Source organism: Saccopteryx bilineata, chromosome 10, assembly GCF_036850765.1.
Source record: "Saccopteryx bilineata isolate mSacBil1 chromosome 10, mSacBil1_pri_phased_curated, whole genome shotgun sequence".
Taxonomy (NCBI): Eukaryota; Metazoa; Chordata; class Mammalia; order Chiroptera; family Emballonuridae; genus Saccopteryx; species Saccopteryx bilineata.
Window position 1 is genome coordinate 18,060,880 of NC_089499.1, and position 21,098 is coordinate 18,081,977.

Sequence of the window (21,098 nt, forward strand, 5' to 3'; positions counted from 1 at the left end):
AACTAAGGTGTTGCAACATGCAATGAAAAACTAATGATTGATGCTTCTCATCTCTCTCCGTTCCTGTCTATCTGTCCCTGTCTATCCCTCTCTCTGACTCACTCTCTGTCTCTGTAAAAAAAATAAATAAATAAATAAAAAATATATATATATATGTTACAGAATTGAATTGAGCACCAAAAACCTATATAATTTTCTTAATCAGTGTCATCCCAATATATTCATTTTTTTTAAAAATCAAGCTCCTTCAACAAGGCCTACTTCAAAAGCTAATTGTATTATAAAAAGTTGAAACTGAATCAATTTCTTCTTCCTGTGGGATCCCAAAATACGTTGTTCCTAATTCTCTTATCATATCTGCCCTCCTTGTCTTATAGTTGATCTCGCGCTTGATTCTTTCTTTGTCAGACTGTCAGTTCAATGAGTGCAGAACTTACTCCTTTATCCTGTTCTTTCTCCATAGCTTAGCATTCCGCTTGGCACAAAACAAATAGGAATTGCATCAAACGTTGCAAATTGCTATGAGAGTTGCTTAGGAAAAGGCTCTATAGGTCTGAGGTCCCTTTGGCATCACCCTGTATTACTACTTCTTCTGGGAAACAGATCATTTACTTATTCAATGTCATTTGAGTGCTTACTGTGAGACAAATACTGCTAGGGCTACTTCCTGTTATTCTTATTGTTGTTACTGGTGAATTAAGGTAAAATTCTCATAACATAAAACTAATCACTTAAAACTGGACAATTTAGCCGTGGCCAGTTGGTTAGCATTGTCCTGATATGCAAAGGTTGCCGGTTCAATCCCCAGTTGGGACACATACAGGAACAGATCAGTGTGTCTCTCTCCCTTTCTCTCTCTCTGAAATCAATCAATAAATAGATGTTTTCAGTGTACAATTCAGGGGCATTTAGCACATTCACATTGCCGTGCCCCCGTCATCACTGTTTCAAAACATTTACACCGCCCCCAAAGCAAACCTGTTTCTATTGTTCTTAAACAAGTCATACCCAGCCTTCCAGAAGCTAGGTATGCTGCAACAAGAGAGGAATGGGTCTAAAGCCTGAACAATTCGTAGTTGAACCCACCTTTGTGTAGAAGTCCTGCTGGCTTGCTTTTCTGTTTCTGAATAGGAAGGAACTTTCTTCTCACTGTTTCGAGAGGTCGTGTTTGGGTGTCAGCACAGGTTCTACAGTCCCACAGTCCCGCCCCGAGGAGGTGCCCCCAGCTTTGGAACAAGCGAAGCCCTGGCTGACTTGAGGTGATGGATGCCCCCATCCCAGGCAGAGGGTTGGCAGCTGTGCGGTCTGCACCTCACCCTTGCTTAGCCTTGTATGTGACAGAGAACAAAGGGACAGTAACACCCCTTCGGCCCGTCTTTGTTTTTTAGTGTCCCGAAATTCCTGTCTCACTGAGACCAAATGAATAATATCAGCGGCTCTACCAGGAAAAGGGGAGGCAGCCACTGGCAGGGCTAATCCCAAACCACCTTCAGCTGACAGCTAGGCGCACAGGACCTTTGCATTAGCCATCTGACTTCTTCCTTTCAACCATTCCGAAATAGAGTCTGCTTTATGGCTCAGAGGAAACTTGAGGCTAAGAGAGAAAAGTACCTTGCTCAGGCTCGCAAGGGAATGGCAAAGCTGGGATTCGGCAGACCCCAGCCTACCATGGAGAGGGTTCCTAAGGAAAGCCTGCCTGGGAGCCTGGCCCACCCCTCACTTCTTATTCCCTCTGGTCCCCAAGGGCACTGGAACAAGGGAGCAACTCCATCTGCCCCCACCCCCAGGAGATCTTAGCAGTGAACCCTCTGAGCCTTCCTATCTTAGCAGTGAACCCTCTTGAGCCTCCCTATCTTAGCAGTGAACCCTCTGAGTCTCCCTATCTTAGCAGTGAACCCTCTTGAGCACGTCCCCATCACCTTCAGCATGTAGCTGAGGTAGGGAAAATGAGGCCATGGGAACCTCACGACAGCCTGGATTCTCATGCATATCAGATCAAACACAAACACAGTCAGGAAAAAAAAAAAAAACGCTCTGTGGATCTATATATACATTTATTTTATTTTATTTTTCTATTAAAGCAGCATCAACATACCCTTTTCAAATCACTTTTCTGAAAGTAAAGTTTTCCAGAATGCATTCTTTCTAAATGTACAGCATGCAATAATGTATAAACTTACAGAAGCAGTTTGACCTGGGTAAACCCAGTTCATGGTTTGCAAGCTAGGTTTTTGTTTTCGGAGGGGTTCTAAGAACAACTATATTACAAGTCTGCCCAGATTTTGCTCAAGTCTCTGCCTAATTGTGATTAGTTAAGGCTGTAAGAGCAGAAATTCCTCTTCATGATATAAAGTGATTCATTACATGATTCAATTGACAAGAAATGACTGAATTTCTGAGTCATGCATGATTTAAAAGCCAGGGCCAATGTTTTGAAAGAGAGGATGACACTTTTTACAATTTCATAATTTTTAACAGTTAAGTCATGTCAACAATAGTTTTTCATTGATTACTCTCGTCTCCCTTGATGGGAGGCACTTCCAGAGGGCAAAAGAAGCATTGCTATGTTTTAGTAGTCCTTGTTATTTTTAGTTTTGAAGGCACTGTTTGTAAACAGGTAAAAAAAAAACCCTCAAATAAATGTATCTGGGACTACGTATTATTTTTTAAATAATTTGAATAGTCATCAGTTACAATAGAAATAAAACACTTGAATTTCATGTTTGCAATTCAGACCATGCTCAACGCCTTTGTACCCTTATACTTTGAGCCATTATGAAAAGTTGGCTTCCAAAAACAATCCTTCACAATCCAAGAATCGAGATCTAAAGTCATTACTCCACTCTCCGTTTCTTGCATACACCTGGCTTCAAGGACTATGACCTAGCTTCAAATAGATTCTGAGAAAAAAAAAAAAAAAAAACAAAACACGGGGGCAGCACATCCAAGTTTTCCACATTGTTCCGCAAAAGCGAGAAATGAATTAAAGAGCTCGTTTTTCACAGCAAGAAGCAGCGGTTGACGCCACCAGTCAGTTCTCTTCAGGTCCCTCAGGAGCGCTTCAGAAGGCTCAGGTTAGAAGGGAATGGTCTTCCCTTTCCAGTATTATTTCTAAGCTCTTTGAAACCCCGCTCAGAATTCTCCTCGGGCTTACTGACTGCGCAGGCTGGTCTGGTGCGAGTGGACTCACGCCTGCGTTGACCTTGTTCGTGGCGAGAGGAAAGCCGACAGCAGGGTGAGACGCCCGCTCTCTGCGCTGGCTCGTCCTCCTGACACCTGCTCAGGGAACTCTTCCGATACGACCATTTTAAGCAAGCTCTTAATTTGGAGAGCTTTATTGACTCTGAGTTTTTTGTTTTGTTTTTTTTTTGCCTTTCCACTTCTTTTACAGGGCGTCGTGCAGGTCGTGTTCCACCGTGGACTGCGTGTAAGAGGAGCTGGGGGTGTGGTGAGCGCTGGAGCAAGGGGTGTCGGCGGAGTACATCTGGAAGAGCCGGCAGGATTGGCAGAGCACAAAAACGCCCCTGCAGCTCTTGAAGAGTTGGACGATGTACTTGCGAAATTTCTGCCCCAGGAAGAAGTAGATGACTGGATTCAGGCAGCAGTGAACGAAAGCCAGAGTCTCTGTGGCCTGCATGGCATGGTCCAGGTATCTCTCGAAGGTGCAATGCTGGAGCAGCTCCAGCTGCACCAGGGTCTCCAGAAAGAGCACCACGTTGTACGGAGTCCAGAACCCCAGGAAGAGCACCACCACGGCGAAGATCATCCTCACCGCCTTGTTCCTCTTCTCGTTTTTACAGTGCTGCAAGGTCCTGATGATCATGGAGTAGCAGAACAGCATGATCCCTAAGGGGATCACCAACCCTAAAATGTTGATCTCCAGGGAGGTCAGAACCTTCCACTGGGTGGCGTTGAACGAGTACTTGGCTTTGCAGTAAGTATGGTTGTTCTCTGTGTAACAGGTGCTGAATATAAGGCCCGGGAGGGAGACAAATACAGCCACTGACCACGTGGCCACGCTGGTGATGATCCCGTAAGTCACCGTCCTGGCTCTCAAGGAGAACACCGCGTGCACAATGGCCAGGTATCTATCTATGCTCATCAGTGTGATAAAAAATATGCCGCTGTAGAAGCCCACCAGGTACACCCAGGAGATAATCTTGCAGAGACTGAGTCCAAAAACCCACTGGTCTGCCGCATAGTAGCCCCAGAAAGGGAGGGAGAAGACGAAGAGCAGGTCCGAGATGGCCAGGTTGAGCAGGTACACGTCAGTCATGGACCGGAGCCGCTTGTACTTGAACAAGACCACGACCACCATGGAGTTCCCCAGCAGACCGAACAGGAAGACCAAGGAGTAGATGGGGGGCAGGAAGAGCTGCCCGAACGCTTTGATGCCTTCTTTGGTGCAAGGCTCAGGAAAATCATAGTTGTAGTAACTGTTGTAGTTTTCTCCCACGGTGGTGTCTGCTACATCCGTGGTGTTCATTTTCAAACGGACAGGCACCTCAAGGCAGGTCTGAGGCCAACTGGGAGAAGCTGAGGAGAGGAGCAAACAAGATTTCTGTGAGAACAATAACCAAGTCACCACAGTGCTGAATGCAGGAGCGCGGCTGCCTAATAATCCTGTACCTGGGTGGATTCACACCCTTTCCAACCTTCCCGAGTTGAAGGCCTCGGTTCCGTACGGGACTGCGCCGCCAGATGAAAAGAATCCTGCCCTCTGGCGTCAGACAGATTCCAAATTTTAGCTGCGTCCCTGTCCCTGCCCCTTTGCTGGGAGCTTCAGTTCTCTCCTGTGTCAAGTGGGAGCGTGAAACCTCCTTGCCAAGGAGCTATTTTTCACGGAGGTATTTCTGAAAGAAAGTCTGCGGTACCTGCAATCGCTTGCTGGAAGGACAAGGACAGCTGATATCCCCAACAGCACGGCCCCGAGGGCCTTCCCAACATAAAAACAGGGAAAAAAAGAAGATTTAAAAATCTGCCCATGTTTACTCCTTTAGATGATAACTCCAAAAGTTCAATAATTGCTTAGGTAATCATTAAGCTAAAAGGAAACCACGTGGGTCACTGACCTTTATTACAAAAAAAAGATCTAATTCCTCCTGCATGCTTTGTGCTTTATAGATTTCAAAGCAGGTTCACTGGTGATGTCCACTTAACCCCACTTCCATGCTCCTGTCCCCAGCACCCCACCAGTCCAACAAAACTCTGGGACGCTAAGCCGAGCAAGCATCCTGAGCCATGGTGTAGGTAACGCCTGAAAGATTCAGAGAGGTTAAGTGACTTCTGAAGCCCACACAGCCACGTGCAGGACTGGCTCTTCAGGCTCCGAGTCCCAGTGATACGCTGGTAAAAGCAGGTCTGGGTGGGGGGAGGCTCAGATTGACGGTTTTTGCTGGTTTCCATGGTGCAAAATAGTCCCACCATGGCAAAGGGCAAGTTACCAACTGCCTCACAAAATTCCTGAATGTTTAACAAATCAGCTCTTGAGGGTTGGTTACAAGTGGACCACTGCCAACGTTCACAGCATCACCTCAGGTGGGACAGGCCTGGGTGGCTGGCCTCTCTCCCGGGCCAACTCGGCTCTAATGCAGCAAATCTCTTTCCATGGAAGCTGACAGTACTTAGCTGGGTTAACAGAGAGAACTTTCTGGTCTTATCAGCAAAACCATAAATGAAAGTCAATCCAGTGCACGGAATCCCATCAGAGCAAGGACTTGGTAACTTGGTATGACAGATCTAGAAAAGGGATTCCAGAGCCAGAGCTGCAATCTCTACCTCCCCAACCACCCTCATTTCCTATCTAGAGTGGCAGGGACAGAGGTTAAAATCTTAAAGTTACACACATGTTCACATGTGAATCAGCAATTCAGGGACGCGGGCTTCCCAACTCAAGGCCAATTCCTCTTGCTTCCTTCTCCTGTGTTTCAATTACAGTTTACATTCAATATTATTCTGTATTCGTTTTAGATGTGCAGTGTAGTGATTAGACAACCAAGTACTTTATAGAGTGCCCCCCCTTGTTATATTTCCAGGACTCACCTGACCCCATACACAGGCGCTGCAATATTACTGACCACATTCCTCCTGCTTCCTTCTTAACAGCACCCCGAGGTTTCTTAGCAAAACCCCTTTGACATCGGTCGGTAATCCACAGCCACGCCGTACCTCCCACCCACACCACCGCACACCCCAACACCTAAACTCTGCTTCTCAAGGGAGACTTTGCTTTACTCCTGCAAACGGATGCTGAAGATCAGAGGCTCAAAAAATAAAAAAAAGTGTTAAATGAATAGTAATTCTATTTAAATGAAGAATAATTCTGGTCTTTCTGCACCACTTTACCAGTGAAAATGAAAGAATTCCCAGAGGCCAAAGAGTTAGGAAGTGATCAGGAGAACAAACAAAAGTCAGCACAGCCACTAAATGTTTGGAAGTATTCTGTCGTCCTTAATGGTGTGGTCTTTTGTGACCGGGGAGTCTTAGTAAAAGCAAGAAGTGGCAAAGCTGATGTGTTTCATGAAAACTGTCTGTGTATCCTGAGCACGTGGACTTAGGCTGGCCACATGGATGCATCAGTGAGTGCCCATCAGAGGACGGCTCGGAGGATGGGGGTCCTGGTAGATCGCGTGTGACCTCCAAGACAAACGCTAAATGTGAGCACTAGCCTGACCAAGATGCTCTTAGTGATGGGACGGAGTGAGCGGCTGGTCAGCTTTCAGTGTTTCCAGAGGTCCTCACACCCTGTGTAGAAATCAGCCCGCAGCCCGAAGCCCTGGCATGGCCCCATCTGTCCCCACTTACCTGGTATTTCTGAAAGTGGCTCTGAAGAAGGTCCGTGAGGCAGTAGCAGACTTGCTCGAGAAGCCGCGCTAAGAAAGGTACCTTTGAAGGAGTGTCTTCCTGTGAGCACCGACTCTGTTTCTCACTCATCTGTGCTGAGTACAAGTGGTTTTGTTTTTTTTTTTAAAGATTGTATTTACTGATTTTGAAGAGAGAGAGAGAGAGAGAAAGGCTAGAAGGGGGAGGAGCGGGAAGCATCAACTCATAGTTGCTTCTCGTATGTGTCCTGACCGGGCAGCCCAGGGTTTCCAATGACGACCTCAGCGTTCCAGGTCGATGTTCTCCATCCACTGTGCCACCCTAGGGCAGGCTCAAGTGGGGTTTTTGATAGAAACAGAAAATGACTCTTAATGACTCTTAGTAACTCTTAGTCACTCATTCCCCAAAACTGAAAGCTTACTCTGCTAGATTAAGGAGAAAAATGAAGTAAATTTTTTAAAAGAGAAACTTGTAAAAAATAATTTCTTTGCTGCATTTCTTTCGTGTGTGTGTGTGTGTGTGTGTGTGTGTGTGTGTGTTGCAGAGACAGAGAGAGGCGGAGAGAGGGACAGACAGGGACAGACATGGAAGGAAGGAAAGAGATGAGAAGCATCAACTCTTTGTTGTGACACCTTAGTAGTTGTTCATTCATTGCTTTCTCATATGTGCCTTGACCAGGGGGCTACAACAGAGTGAGTGACCCCTTGCTCAAGCCAGTGACCTTGAGCTCAAGCTGGTGACCTTGGGTTTCAAGCCACTGACCCTTGGGCTCAAACCAGAGACCATGGGGTCGTGTCTATGATCCCACGTTCAAGCCAGCAACCTTGTGCTCATGCTGGTGAGCCCACAATCAAGCTGGATGGGTCCACGTCCAAGCTGGCGACCTTGGGGTTTCAAACCTGGGTCCTCCGCATCCCAGTCCAATGCTCTATCCACTGCGCCACCACCTGGTCAGGCACTGCGTTTCTAATTTAAGAACTTTCCTCTTGGCTGGCAATCTGCAGTAGAAATAATCTTTCTATTCTGTATCAGGGGCTGTTTGTTATTTCCTAGTCCTGGATGTGTTGTGGCAAGCAATCAAGGTATGTGATGTTCTCTAAACAAATGAGATCTGGGGCAGTCAGAGGGAGAGGTCAGACATGCTTAAGAAAAAGGATGGTCGCCTGACCAGGTGGTGGCGCAGTGGATAGAGCGTCGGACTGGGATGCGGAAGGACCCAGGTTCGAGACCCCGAGGTCGCCAGCTTGAGCGCGGGCTCATCTGGCTTGAGCAAAGAGCTCACCAGCCTAGACCCAAGGTCACTGGCTCCAGCAAGGGGTTACTCAGTCTGCTGAAGGCCCGAGGTCAAGGCACATGTGAGAAAGCAATCAATGAACAACTAAGAAGTCGCAATGCGCAACGAGAAACTGATGATTGATGTTTCTCATCTCTCTCCGTTCCTGTCTGTCTGTCCCTGTCTATCTCTGCCTCTGTAAAAAAAAAAAAAAAGAAAAAGAAAAGAAAGAAAAGAAAAAGGATGGTCAAATAGAGAAAAGAAAAATGTATCTGGAAACATTTTTGTTTGGGGTGGGGGTGGAGGTTTGCTATTGGCTTCTAATGGAAAGAAGCCAGGAATGCTGTCAACATCCTAGAGTGCAGAGGAGAGCACCCCACAATGAAGAGTTATCCACTCCCAAATGTCAGTAGTGCTGAGACTGACAGACCCTGAACTAGACCAATGTTTCCCTTAGTGTGAACTATGGAGCCAGATTCATAGATATCCTAAAAAATATATAGGTATCTGTGGTCAAATAAGTTTGGCCAATGCTGGGCTTGGGTTCAGGTTAAACACAGTTCCTCACTGCCATGCTTATTGGTGGCTTGCCAATGCGAATGTCATTATGAACTATGGAAGGCAGGCATAGAACGAAAATGTCCCAAATGTATGTGACACTACACAGAGTAATTTATAAAATAAACATTTTTTTGAGAGATTTTATTTATTGACATTAGAGAGAAGAGGGGGGAAGAGCAGGAAGCATCAACTCGTAGTCATTGCTTCTCATACTTTGACCTGGCGAGCCCGGGGTTTCGAATAGGCTACCTCAGCATTCCAGGCTGATGCTTTATCCGCTGTGTCACTGCAGATCAAGCAAAATAAACATTTTTTTAAAATGTGGAGCCTGAGGAAGGTTCTACCACAGAATTATAGATTTTGAGGGACAAGCTAGACAGCTGAGGGGTATAGTGCGAAAAGTTTGAAAGCATATACACTGGCAAAGCCCTGGCCACGCCCACCTGAGCACATTGCCTAAGTCTCCATGGGCCCCGCCCAGAGTGAGGGGTGCAGTAGGGGGGAGGAGTGTTAAGGCTTTAGAACATGTGATACCCAGACGTCCAAATCACCATAAGTGATCATTGGTCAGGGTGGGTCCTGAGATGATCCCTTAAAAGCCAGTTAGTGGCCTGACCAGGCGGTGGTGCAGTGGATAGAGCGTCGGACTGGGATGTGGAGGACCCAGGTTGGAGACCCTGAGGTTGCCAGCTTGAGCATGGGCTCATCTGGTTTGGGCAAAGCTCACCAGCTTGAGCCCAAGGTTGCTGGCTTCAGCAAGGGATCAGTAGGTCTGCTGTAGCCCCCCCCCCGCCCCCCCCCATCAGGGCACATATGAGAAAGCAATCACTGAACAACTAAGGAGCCACAACAAAAAATTGATGTTTCTAGTCTCTCTCCCTTCCTGTCTGTCTTTCCCTATCTCCCCCTCTCTCTGACTCTCTCTGTCTCTGTCACCACACACACACACACAAAAAGCCAGTTAGTGCTCCCTTGACTGGATCTAGCCATGTGATGGCATCACGGTTCACAGGTGAGAGAAAACATGAGTTCCGTTGTCTGTGTTGGTTGAGAACCACTTGCTTTGAGGTCTGCTCCATCTGGGTTTAGATCTCAGTATCAGTACTTTCTAGCTACATGAACTTCAATTTTCTCACCCGTAAAAGGGTGATAATGCATGGGGATTGTGGAAAGATTACTGAGCAATGTAAAGCACTTATCATAGTGCCTGGAGGTTGTTTTTTTTTTTAATCTTATTTGATTTTTTTTTTTTTTTTTTGTATTTTTCTTAAGCTGGAAACGGGGAGAGACAGTCAGACAGACTCCCGCATGCGCCCGACCGGGATCCACCCGGTACGCCCACCAGGGGCGACGCTTTGCCCACCAGGGGGCAATGCTCTTCCCCTCTGGGGCGTCGCTCTGCCGCGACCAGAGCCACTCTAGCGCCTGGGGCAGAGGCCAAGGAGCCATCCCCAGCGCCCGGGCCATCTTTGCTCCAATGGAGCCTTGGCTGCGGGAGGGGAAGAGAGAGAAAGAGAGGAAGGAGGGGAGGGGTGGGGGTGGAGAAGCAAATGGGCGCTTCTCCTATGTGCCCTGGTCGGGAATCGAACCCGGGACTTCTGCACGCCAGGCCGACGCTCTACCGCTGAGCCAACCGGCCAGGGCCTCTTATTTGATTTTTAAAGAGAGGAAAGGAGAGAGAGAAACAGACAGACAGGTGGAAGCAGCTCTCTTCCTATACGAGCCTTGACCAAGGGTCGAACCCGTAACCTTCGTGCATTGGGACGACACTCTAACCCACTGAGCTATTTAGCCAGGGCTAGCTTCTTCTCTTGAAATAGCCAAGCCTGACATGTTGCCCTGAGCCATAACTAGGAATCCAGGAAATATTTGGACTTAGACTCAGTGGGTCACATTCAATTTCTGAGTCAGTGTTCAGGTTAAAAGCAGATTTCAGGTTTCCAAGTTTCAGAGGTAAGTATTCAGGTTTGCAAAGTAATAATGTTCCTGTCCTGGAGAAACACTAAATAGGTGATCCCTCCAGTAAGGGTTTTAAAACTAAACAATGGCCCTGGCCGGTTGGCTCAGCGGTAGAGCGTCAGCCTGGCGTGCGGGGGACCCGGGTTCGATTCCTGGCCAGTGCACATAGGAGAAGTGACCATTTGCTTCTCCACACCCCCCTCTTCCTCTCTGTCTCTCTCTTCCCCTCCTGCAGCCAAGGCTCCATTGGAGCAAAGATGGCCCAGGCGCTGGGGATGGCTCCTTGGCCTCTGCCCCAGGCGCTAGAGTGGCTCTGGTCGCGGCAGAGTGATGCCCCAGAGGGGCAGAGCATTGCCCCTGGTGGGCGTGCTGGGTGGATCCCGGTTGGGCGCATGCGGGAGTCTATCTGACTGTCTCTCCCCGTTTCCAGCTTCAGAAAAATACCCCAAAAAACCAAAAACAAAAAACAAAAAAAAAACTAAACAATACCCCTGCCCTGACCCCCAAAAAGGATCAGACTTGCAGCAATGCCTATTTCATCGATGGAGAAATAAGAAAACACCGCCAGAGAGAGAGAGAGTCAGAACTAACACCTACACTCCTGACATTTTCATGGACACCATCTCCCACTAGGCTGAGTTTCTGAAATCTAACTAAACAGGAGCAGGCCAAATAAAATATCCCAGGGACACCCTCCCCCAAACCTAAGTGGTACTCAGCAGAGCACAAGGCATTCCGGAAAGAAAACAGTGATACGAGACTAGAGCGCCCCCTGGTGTTACCAAGCCTTATTTCAACACCAAAGACGTCGAAGTCCATTCCCCAGGCTACACCTGATCAAACCAATCCTCAAGGACCAGTATACCTGACATTGGAAGCCATAAACTCCCAAGGACTACAGGAGGATCTGAGACTCAGCTCTATAGCAGTAGTGGTAGAGCATCAAAGATGTGGTGTCAAATCTGTCACAGACAGCTTAAAATGAGAGACGGCTGCCAGGCAGGGGCACACAGGAGGGACAGGGTAGGACTGGGGTTACAGCAAGCTGGCACTGAAGGGGACAGCTTATGTATGGCAAGCAGGGTGAGGTTAGTTAGTTTTCATGGGTGCTGTGTGTTGATTGGCTAATTTGAATACTGCTGTGGGCTTGGTGCCGAGGGGCTGGTGCATAGCGGCCCAGAAAAATGAGAAGCTATTATGAGAAGTCGTTGTGGTGTCAACCTGGCTACTCAGAAAGAGGAACTGACCAGTCTCTAGCCAGGGCTTCAAAACTGAGAAGACACCATTTAAACAAACTATATTACAGGGGAGGTCTGAATAAACAGATAAAATTTGGTTAAGGAAATAGAAGATTGCAAACAAACTATAATTTGATTTTTTTAATTTAATTAATTGATTGATTTTAGAGAGAGAGAGAAAGGTAAAGAGAGAGAGCAACAGAAACATTGATTTGTTATTCCACCTATTTATGCATTTATTGGTTGATTCTTGTATGCGCCCTGACCGGGGATCAAATTGGCATGTCAGGACAACTAACCAACTGAGGTACCAGGCCAGGGCCTTTTTGATCCTGTCTTGATTCACTGAGATTTAGAACAGAATCACCTCATTTCCTAAATCTTCCTAAACCTACTTGCACTGCATCCATATCATGCCCTGTGAAAATGTAATGGTCCTGCCTGACCTGTGGTGGCGCAGTGGATCAACCTGGAACGCTGAGGTCATTGGTTTGAAACCCTGAGCTTGCCTAGTTGAGGCACATATGAGAAGCAACTTCTACAAGTGGATGCTTCCCACTCTCTACCGTCTCTCTCTCTCTCTCTCTCTCTCTCTCTCTCTCTCTCTCTCTCTCTTTCTCTCCTCTAAAAAAAATCAATTGGCCCTGGCCGGTTGGCTCAGCGGTAGAGCGTCAGCCTGGCGTGCGAGGGACCCGGGTTCGATTCCCAGCCAGGGCACATAGGAGAAGCGCCCATTTGCTTCTCCACCCCTGCCCCCCCCTCCTTCCTCTCTGTCTCTCTCTTCCCCTCCCGCAGCCAAGGCTCCATTGGAGCAAAGATGGCCCGGGCGCTGGGGATGGCTCCTTGGCCTCTGCCCCAGGCGCTAGAGTGGCTCTGGTCACAGCGGAGCGATGCCCCGGAGGGGCAGAGCATCGCCCCCTGGTGGGCAGAGCGTCGCCCCTGGTGGGCGTGCCGGGTGGATCCCGGTCGGGCGCATGCGGGAGTCTGTCTGACTGTCTCTCCCCGTTTCCAGCTTCAGAAAAAAAAAAAAAATAGAATGCCCGGTTGGGTAAAAAAATAAATAAATAAATAAAATAAAATAAAATAAAAAAATCAATCAATAACTAAAAAATGAAATAAAATAAAATGTATGGTATGGTCCTCATCTGCTTTTACTAAGGTCAACAATGGTTCAGTCTTCTCTTTATTGCTAGATCATCCCCATGTTTGTAAAATGACTCTTCCTCGACTCCACATTCCACTTTCACTATTTCAAAGTAAATTTTCTTTTAGAATGAATCAGAGCTACATTCAGTTTAATGGGAAGTCAGATAGTATTATTGAAATAGTGAATAGATGTTAATAATCTAAAGGCCAAGCTGAATACTATAAGGATAAATCAATTACTTATGAAACACCCACAGTATAGTATATTATATAGTCTTCAAGCTACTTGGAATGCTATTAAAGATGAGAACATTCTCCCAGCTATGACAAGGTATTGAGTATATTTGTATTATATAGATACAGATAGATATAGTATGATTCTAATTTTATATCTTTTATATATATATATATATATTTGAGCTCATGAATATTTTATATAATATAAATATTCTTATGTGGGAACAATAATGGTGGTCTTGTGAATTACAGCTGAGGACTATACCATCAGGGATCATTGGTATAGTTTGTGAATTATGGCTTTTTTCTTCTTTTTTTATAACTTCTTTTTAGATGTTCTTAGATCTAAAAATTTCAATGATACTAAAAGTCACGGGAAAACCTGCTCTGAGCTCCATCTATCCACACCGGAGTACTGGAATATCTCAGTCCTCCCTTCCATTGTCAAGTTCTTTGAAGCGAGGCATACACTTAGGTTGGATTTAGTAGGATATATTTATGTGGTGCCTAATCGGTCCGGAACATAATTAAGTCACTGTTAACTGCCACGGTACAGGAATGGCTTTCTGTAATAGTCCTTCTGCCTGCTGTGTCTACTTACCTAACATGAAACAAAAGTGCAGGGCCTAACCTAAAATTCAGAATATTCCATGGCAGCACCAACAATTAGCGAGGCATTGAGTATTATCAACTTAAATAATATTTAAGATTAATTACCAGATCCTCAAGTCTCACCCCTCAAATGAAAGATGTGTGATACGGGTTTTCTCGTATTTGACAAGAATCTTAAAAATTTGCAATGCAGTCCTTATCATGAGCTGTGGTGCTGACAGAAATGTTTCTAAATTATCAATAATAAAGTTTTGATCAACCATGCTGAAAGGAGGATTGAATTGCCTCTTTATTCTCTCTATAGAAAAAAAATTTAACTGTTATTATATGTAGCAGAAAACATAGGGAACATGTTTATAAAGATATTGTAGGCACTGGCCAGTTGGCTCAGGCCCTGGCCGGTTAGCTCAGTGGTAGAGCGTCGGCCTGGCGTGTGGAAGTCCTGGGTTCAATTCCCGGCCGGACACACAAGAGAAGTGCCCATCTGCTTCTCCACCCCTCCCCCTCTCCTTCCTCTCTGTCTGTCTCTTCCCCTCCCGCAGCCAAGGCTCCATTGGAGCAAAGATGGCCCGAGCACTGAGGATGGCTCCATGGCCTCTGCCTCAGACGCTAGAGTGGCTCTGGTCGCAACAGAACAACGCCCCAGATGGGCAGAGCATCGTCCCCTGGTGGGCGTGCCGGCTGGATCCCGGTCGGGTGCATGCAGTCTGTCTGACTGCCTCCCCGTTTCCAGCTTCAGAAAAATACAAAAAAAAAAAGAGAGAGAGAGAGATTGTAGACAATACAATTTACAAATTACAGGGTGGGCTAAAGTAGGTCTACAGTTGTGAGTACATGAGACAGTTTATTCTTGTATTATTTATTAATTATTGTATTATTTTCCATGTGAACAACTATATACCTACTTTTGCCCCACCCTGTACATATTCTGTTTTAGAATTTTGTGATGTTTGTGGTATTTTTCAGGTGTTTCAAACTATAATTTATTGCCTGACCTGTGGTGGCGCAGTGGATAAAGCGTCGACCTGGAAATGCTGTGGTCGCCGGTTCAAAACCCTGGGCTTGCCTGGTCAAGGCACATATGGGAGTTGATGCTTCCTGCTCTTCCCCCTGTTCTCTCTCTATCTCTCCCTCCCTCTCTCTCTCTCTCTCTCTAATAAAAATGAATAAATAAAATCTAAAAAAAAAGTAAATAAATATAATTTATTATTTCATTTGTCATGCTAAAGAAATACTTCCTTTTAACCTAATTTTGGATTTGTAATTTTGCATTTTTTTCTTATAAAGGACCCTCAAATTGAGTAAGTTTCAGATGCTCAAATCTAGATCCAACAGTGACTTCCAATTGGAATCATATGGTATGAGGCTTCCCCAGATTAACTTCCTGCATATTACATATATATATATTTAAGGTTTCTCCAGGTCTTTTTGTGGCTTGATAGCTCATTTCTTTTTATTGCTGACTAATATGCCATTGTACCACAGTTTGTTCATCTATTCACCTACCAAAGGACATATAGTTGCTTCCACATTTTGGCAGTTATCAAAACAGACGGTTGTAGCCTGACCTGTGGTGGTGCAGTGGATGGGGTGTTGACCTGAAATGCTGAGGTCACTGGTTCAGGACCTAGGGCTTGCCCTGTCAAGGCACATATGGGAGTTGATGCTTCCTGCTCCTCCCTCCTACTCTCTCTCCCCCTCTCTGAAATGAATAAATAAAATATTAAAAAAACAAAAAATGGCTGTAAACATTCAAATGTAGGTTTTTGGAGGGACAGAAGTTTTCAGCGCCTTTGGGTAAATATCAAGGAGCACAATTGCTGGACTGTCTAGTAAGAGTCTGCTTAGTTTTGTAAGAAACTGCCACACTGTCTTCCGAAGTGGCTGCACTATCTTGCATTCCCGCCAGCAATGAGTGAGAGTTCCTGTTGCCCCACGTCCTCGGCAGCATTTGACGGTTGTCAGTGTTTGGGATTTTAGTCATTCTGATAAGTAGTAGTAGCCGTAGTATCTCACTATTGTTTTAATTTGCATTTCCCTAATGACCTATGCTGTTGAGCCCATTTTCATATGCTTATGTGCCATCTGTATATCTTCTTTGGTGACTGGATGACCACAGTGTCATGACTGTCAATTCCAGAACTCTAGGAGTCTGGTTATTTTCACTCCTCAAGTGACAAGTGAATGGATCCTTTGTGTCCTGTGATGTAGCCACCAGGGGTCAGTAGTGAGATGGGTTCCCAGTTTATCAAACCATCACCATCGTTAAGTGCCGCTTCCTGTGAGTGCACAGGAATCTAATCTAATACTGACTACCCACTATCAACACCTAGACTGGGACGATACCTTTTCCTAACACAGGCTCCCTCCCACCCACGACTGGTTTAGACACTCAGTAGAGTCCTTTCCATCCCTTACTTTATTTCTTTTTCCCAGTGATCCTGCACAGTGGCTATTAGAATTCTCTTTATATAGTTGGAGAAGCAGAGATGGAGAGTGGTGAAGCAACCTGCCCAAGACCACACTGCTGGTAGCCGGCGACCACGTGCTGGTCGGGGCCCCTCCTTCCCCTTCTCACTGCTGTAATCCACTGTGCAGCAGAGCCCACGGCAAGGCCAGACAAGACGCCCAACGCGTGGCCGTTTTCAGGGCATCCTCACACGCTGCATTGGTGGAGCCCCACCACAGTCCTGTGAGAGAGGCAGGGCAGGATTCAGGGCCTTGCCTGAAGTTTCTTGGTTTGCTCAGAAGTAGCACATCCAGGAGGAAGTGAGAACCAGTAGGAGCGATGATTTTCAGAGAAATCTGGAACATCCAGTGTCCCTCCGTGAAGTGGATGAGAGACATGGGAGCCCAGCTCCACCTCTCTTTAAGCCTCCTGGGTCCCCACTGACATGGTTCCCCTTCGGTCCCCACTTATTCCCAGTCTCCGCTCTCCACCAGGGTCTCCCGCGCCCGCCATGGAGCCGGGCTCCCAACTCTAAGCCCGTCCCTGCCCCATCATTCACCCACTGAGTTGGACCACTCCGAGGCCCCTCTCCCCTCTCCCAGAACCCATCTGTCCTGTGGAAATTTGATTCACAAGAAGCTACGTTCCACTTCACCTCCACTTCCCCCCAGAAATAAACTCATCACACTGCCATTCTTCTTCTTTCTTTAATGTTTATTTTATTGATTTTAGAGAGAGCAAAAGAGAGACAGAAATATTGATCTCTTCCTGGATGTGCCCTGAACAGGGATCGAACCAGCAACCTCTGTGCTTCAGGATGATGCTCGAACCAGCCGAGCTATCCGGCCAGGACGTCACACCGCCATTCTTTCCATTAACCACCCCACCCTTTCCAGAATCTCTCCTGATCCAGAGCCACAGCTCTGCAACCAGAGCCTTGGGTTTTAAAAGTCACTGTCCTGGGCTTGGATTCTCTCTTTCTTTGGCGGGCTGTGGCAACTTAGGTTGAAAGGTGGATATGAAAAGAAAAATAAGAAAATGATGTGAAAGTGACTTTTCAAAGGGTGTAACACATATTAATATAAATATTTATTCTTATATCAACTCCTTCCAGAAACTCGCAGGACAGCAAACTTCCCCTCCTCAAAAGATGATGTCCCGATAACCCCACCCTTCTCCTGCACCTCTGTCCCCATAACCCCACCCCTCTCCTGCGCCTCTGTCCCCATAACCCCACCCCTCTCCTGCACCTCTGTCCCCATAACCCCACCCCTCTCCTGCGCCTCTGTCCCCATAACCCCACCCTTCTACTGAGCCTCTGTCCCCATAACCCCACCCCTCTCCTGCGCCTCTGTCCCCATAACCCCACCCCTCTCCTGCGCCTCTGTCCCCATAACCCCACCCCTCTCCTGCGCCTCTGTCCCCATAACCCCACCCCTCTCCTGCGCCTCTGTCCCGATAACCCCACCCCTCTCCTGCGCCTCTGTCCCCATAACCCCACCCCTCTCCTGCGCCTCTGTCCCCATAACCCCACCCCTCTCCTGCGCCTCTGTCCCCATAACCCCACCCCTCTCCTGCGCCTCTGTCCCCATAACCCCACCCCTCTCCTGCGCCTCTGTCCCGATAACCCCACCCCTCTCCTGCGCCTCTGTCCCCATAACCCCACCCCTCTCCTGCGCCTCTGTCCCCATAACCCCACCCCTCTCCTGCGCCTCTGTCCCGATAACCCCACCCCTCTCCTGCGCCTCTGTCCCCATAACCCCACCCCTCTCCTGCGCCTCTGTCCCCATAACCCCACCCCTCTCCTGCGCCTCTATCCCGATAACCCCACCCCTCTCCTGCGCCTCTGTCCCCATAACCCCACCCCTCTCCTGCGCCTCTGTCCCCATAACCCCACCCCTCTCCTGCGCCTCTGTCCCCATAACCCCACCCCTCTCCTGCGCCTCTATCCCCATAACCCCACCCCTCTCCTGCGCCTCTGTCCCCATAACCCCACCCCTCTCCTGCGCCTCTGTCCCCATAACCCCACCCCTCTCCTGCGCCTCTGTCCCCATAACCCCACCCCTCTCCTGCGCCTCTGTCCCCATAACCCCACCCCTCTCCTGCGCCTCTATCCCGATAACCCCACCCCTCTCCTGCGCCTCTGTTCCCATAACCCCACCCCTCTCCTGCGCCTCTATCCCGATAACCCCACCTCTCTCCTGCGCCTCGGGCCTGCTTGCCATTGCTCAGTAGGAATTTATTTGGTTTGGTGACATAGAAACCTCAGAATGTCTGGCATCAGCCAGGGCTAAGGTGGAACTGTGGCTCTGTCGCCTGTTAACTTTTACTGTGTCCTTAAGCAGGTTCCTTCACTGCTCTGATTCCTCCCCTGTAAAATGAGCACATTCTTGCTTTATTTGGTTGTTTCCTTTTTTTTTTTTAATTTTATTTATTCATTTTAGAAAGAGGAGACAGAGACAGATAGAGAAGGGAGGGAGGAGCAGAAAGCATCAACTCCCATATGTGCCTTGACCAGGCAAGCCTGGGGTTTTGAACCAGCAACCTCAGCGTTCCAGGTTGACGCTTTTACCCACTGCACTACCACAGGTCAGGCTATTTGGTTGTTTCTTAAACAAGAAAATAATTGTAAGGTGCTTAACAATAAGTGGAAGGTTTCTTCCCTAAGTCCCATGATGACCACCTTCACAGGTGGGGACATTTGGTCACGAAGGACAGAGAAAAAAAACGCCTGGAATTTATGACCTACTTGACCAATGACAGACTGGCGCAGGGTATACACACTCCAGTGTCCTCTCTCCAATTTAGGACGAGGCTGTCCTACACTACCTTCAGTGCTCTGTCTTGTGGGATTAAGTCCGACTTATCCCCTGTGGGACTGTTCTTGATAACGCACCCTTTGCATGGCCCTTTTCCCTGCCTGTATCTCTAATCCCCTACCAATTTCCTGATTCAACATGTCCATAGAATTCCTCACGCATGGTCAGCTGGGGGGGGGGGGGACCCAGTCAAAGCTAAGAAAGGCTCTTGAGCCCTGACTCGGGAGCTCAGGAGGTTCGAGTCTCATCCTGTTACACCACGGCTGCGGGTTCGATTCCTGGTCAAGGTACATGCAAGAATCAACCAATGAATGCATGAACAACTGGAATAACAAATTGATGTTTTGTTTTATTTTGTTTTTCTCTCTCTCTTCTTCTCTCTCTAAAATAAATAAATAAATATTTACAAAGAAAGAAAGAAAGAGAAGGGAGGAAAGAAGGGAAGGAGGGAGGAAGGGAGGAAAGAAAAAAGGAAGGAAGGGAGGGAGAGAGGACGAAAGGAAGGAAGACATAAAGGTTCATGATACCTACCTCGTAAGCTGCTGAGGACAGAGGCACATGTAAGTCAGCAGAGAGCCTGGCACATGGTAGGGGATCAAACAACCTGGCTAAGCTCAGGAAGCGCCAACCAAGAGCCACTGGTGCTCACTGTCGGGAGGTGACACACATCAGCTATGCCAGGAAATAGAGGGGACCTCAGAGGCCACGGAAGAGTAATAGCAGTGTCTGCTACACATCCCAATTGTACAGATGAAGAAACAGACTCAGCTCAATGTCACTTGCCCAATGCCTTCAGCTGGTGACTGACAGAACCCGGATTCGAGCCTCAGTCTGCAGGGCAATGACAGAACACAGAGGGACATTATTAGCTCTGGGGGTGGGGGCAGGTGACTAGAGGCAGCAGAGAGCACAGCAGTTAGAGAGCAGAAATGAGGAGGAATGGGATCATTCCAAGAGGAGAGTGACATGACCCAGTCAGAGATGGAAATAGACAACGTGGAGTACGAGCGCCATCAGGCAAGGAGCTCTGTCCCCGTGGTTCACTGCGGGATCCCAGGGACCTGGGGCAGCGCCTGGCTCACGTAGGCAATCAAGAAACAACTGTTCTAGGGCCGACGCTACGACGTAGAGAGAACCAATGGCAGATTAAACCAAAGACATGATTAGGTGAAACTTATCTTGCTCACAAAATTCTAAATACCTTACATAGATCTGTGCATTCATTATTTTTCAAATAAGTTTTGAGTGCTGGACATGTGGGACACTGTTTAGACAATGGGAATGCAGCAGTGACCAAGTGTAACACAGAGGGAGGTGACAAAAATGACAACTTAATCAATAAACACAATACCTTAAGTTAGTGATAAGTGCTAGTAAAAATGAAGAAAGAAAACAAAGAGAAATATTCAACAACTATTTGACTATTTGATAAATGAATGAACTAAGGAATAAACACAATGGCGCTGCCAAAGCCTCTGATCTGGCGGTAACAGTGGAAGGGCCCCCGGCAGACGTGAGGGACGAAGCTGCTAAAGGAAGTCAGCTGGCAAGGAAGAGAGAAGAAGGATTCCAGCATGTGAAGTGTGGTGGTGGCAGAGATCCTGGGGAATTGACAAATATGAAAATGAATGTTCATGTTCACAGTCATGCAATGTACATGCATGCATATCTGGCATGATCAAGAATGAAAATACTGCCTGACCAGGCGGTGGCGCAGTGGATAGAGCGTCGGACTGGGATGCCAAGGACCCACGTTCAAGAACCCCGGGGTCACCAGCTTGAGCGTGGGCTCATCTGGCTTGAGCAAAAAGCCCACCAGCTTGGACCCAAGGTCGCTGGCTCCAGCAAGGGGTTACTCAGTCTGCTGAAGGCCCACGGTCAAGGCACATATGAGAAAGCAATCAATGAACAACTAAGGTGTCGCAACGAAAAACTGATGATTGATGCTTCTTATCTCTCCGTTCCTGTCTGTCTGTCCCTAT

General features: G+C 47.4%; 1 protein-coding gene across 1 annotated transcript; it reads right to left on the minus strand.

Annotated features, from left to right (window-relative positions):
* Positions 1-2,743: 2,743 nt before the first annotated feature.
* Positions 2,744-6,849, minus strand: CCR4 (C-C motif chemokine receptor 4). The gene is made up of 2 exons (XM_066244999.1): positions 6,805-6,849; positions 2,744-4,536 (listed from the first exon to the last, which is right to left on the minus strand). The coding sequence occupies exon 2, from the start codon at positions 4,484-4,486 to the stop codon at positions 3,386-3,388; it is 1,101 nt and encodes a 366-aa protein (XP_066101096.1). The 5' UTR covers positions 4,487-4,536; positions 6,805-6,849; the 3' UTR covers positions 2,744-3,385.
* Positions 6,850-21,098: the final 14,249 nt, after the last annotated feature.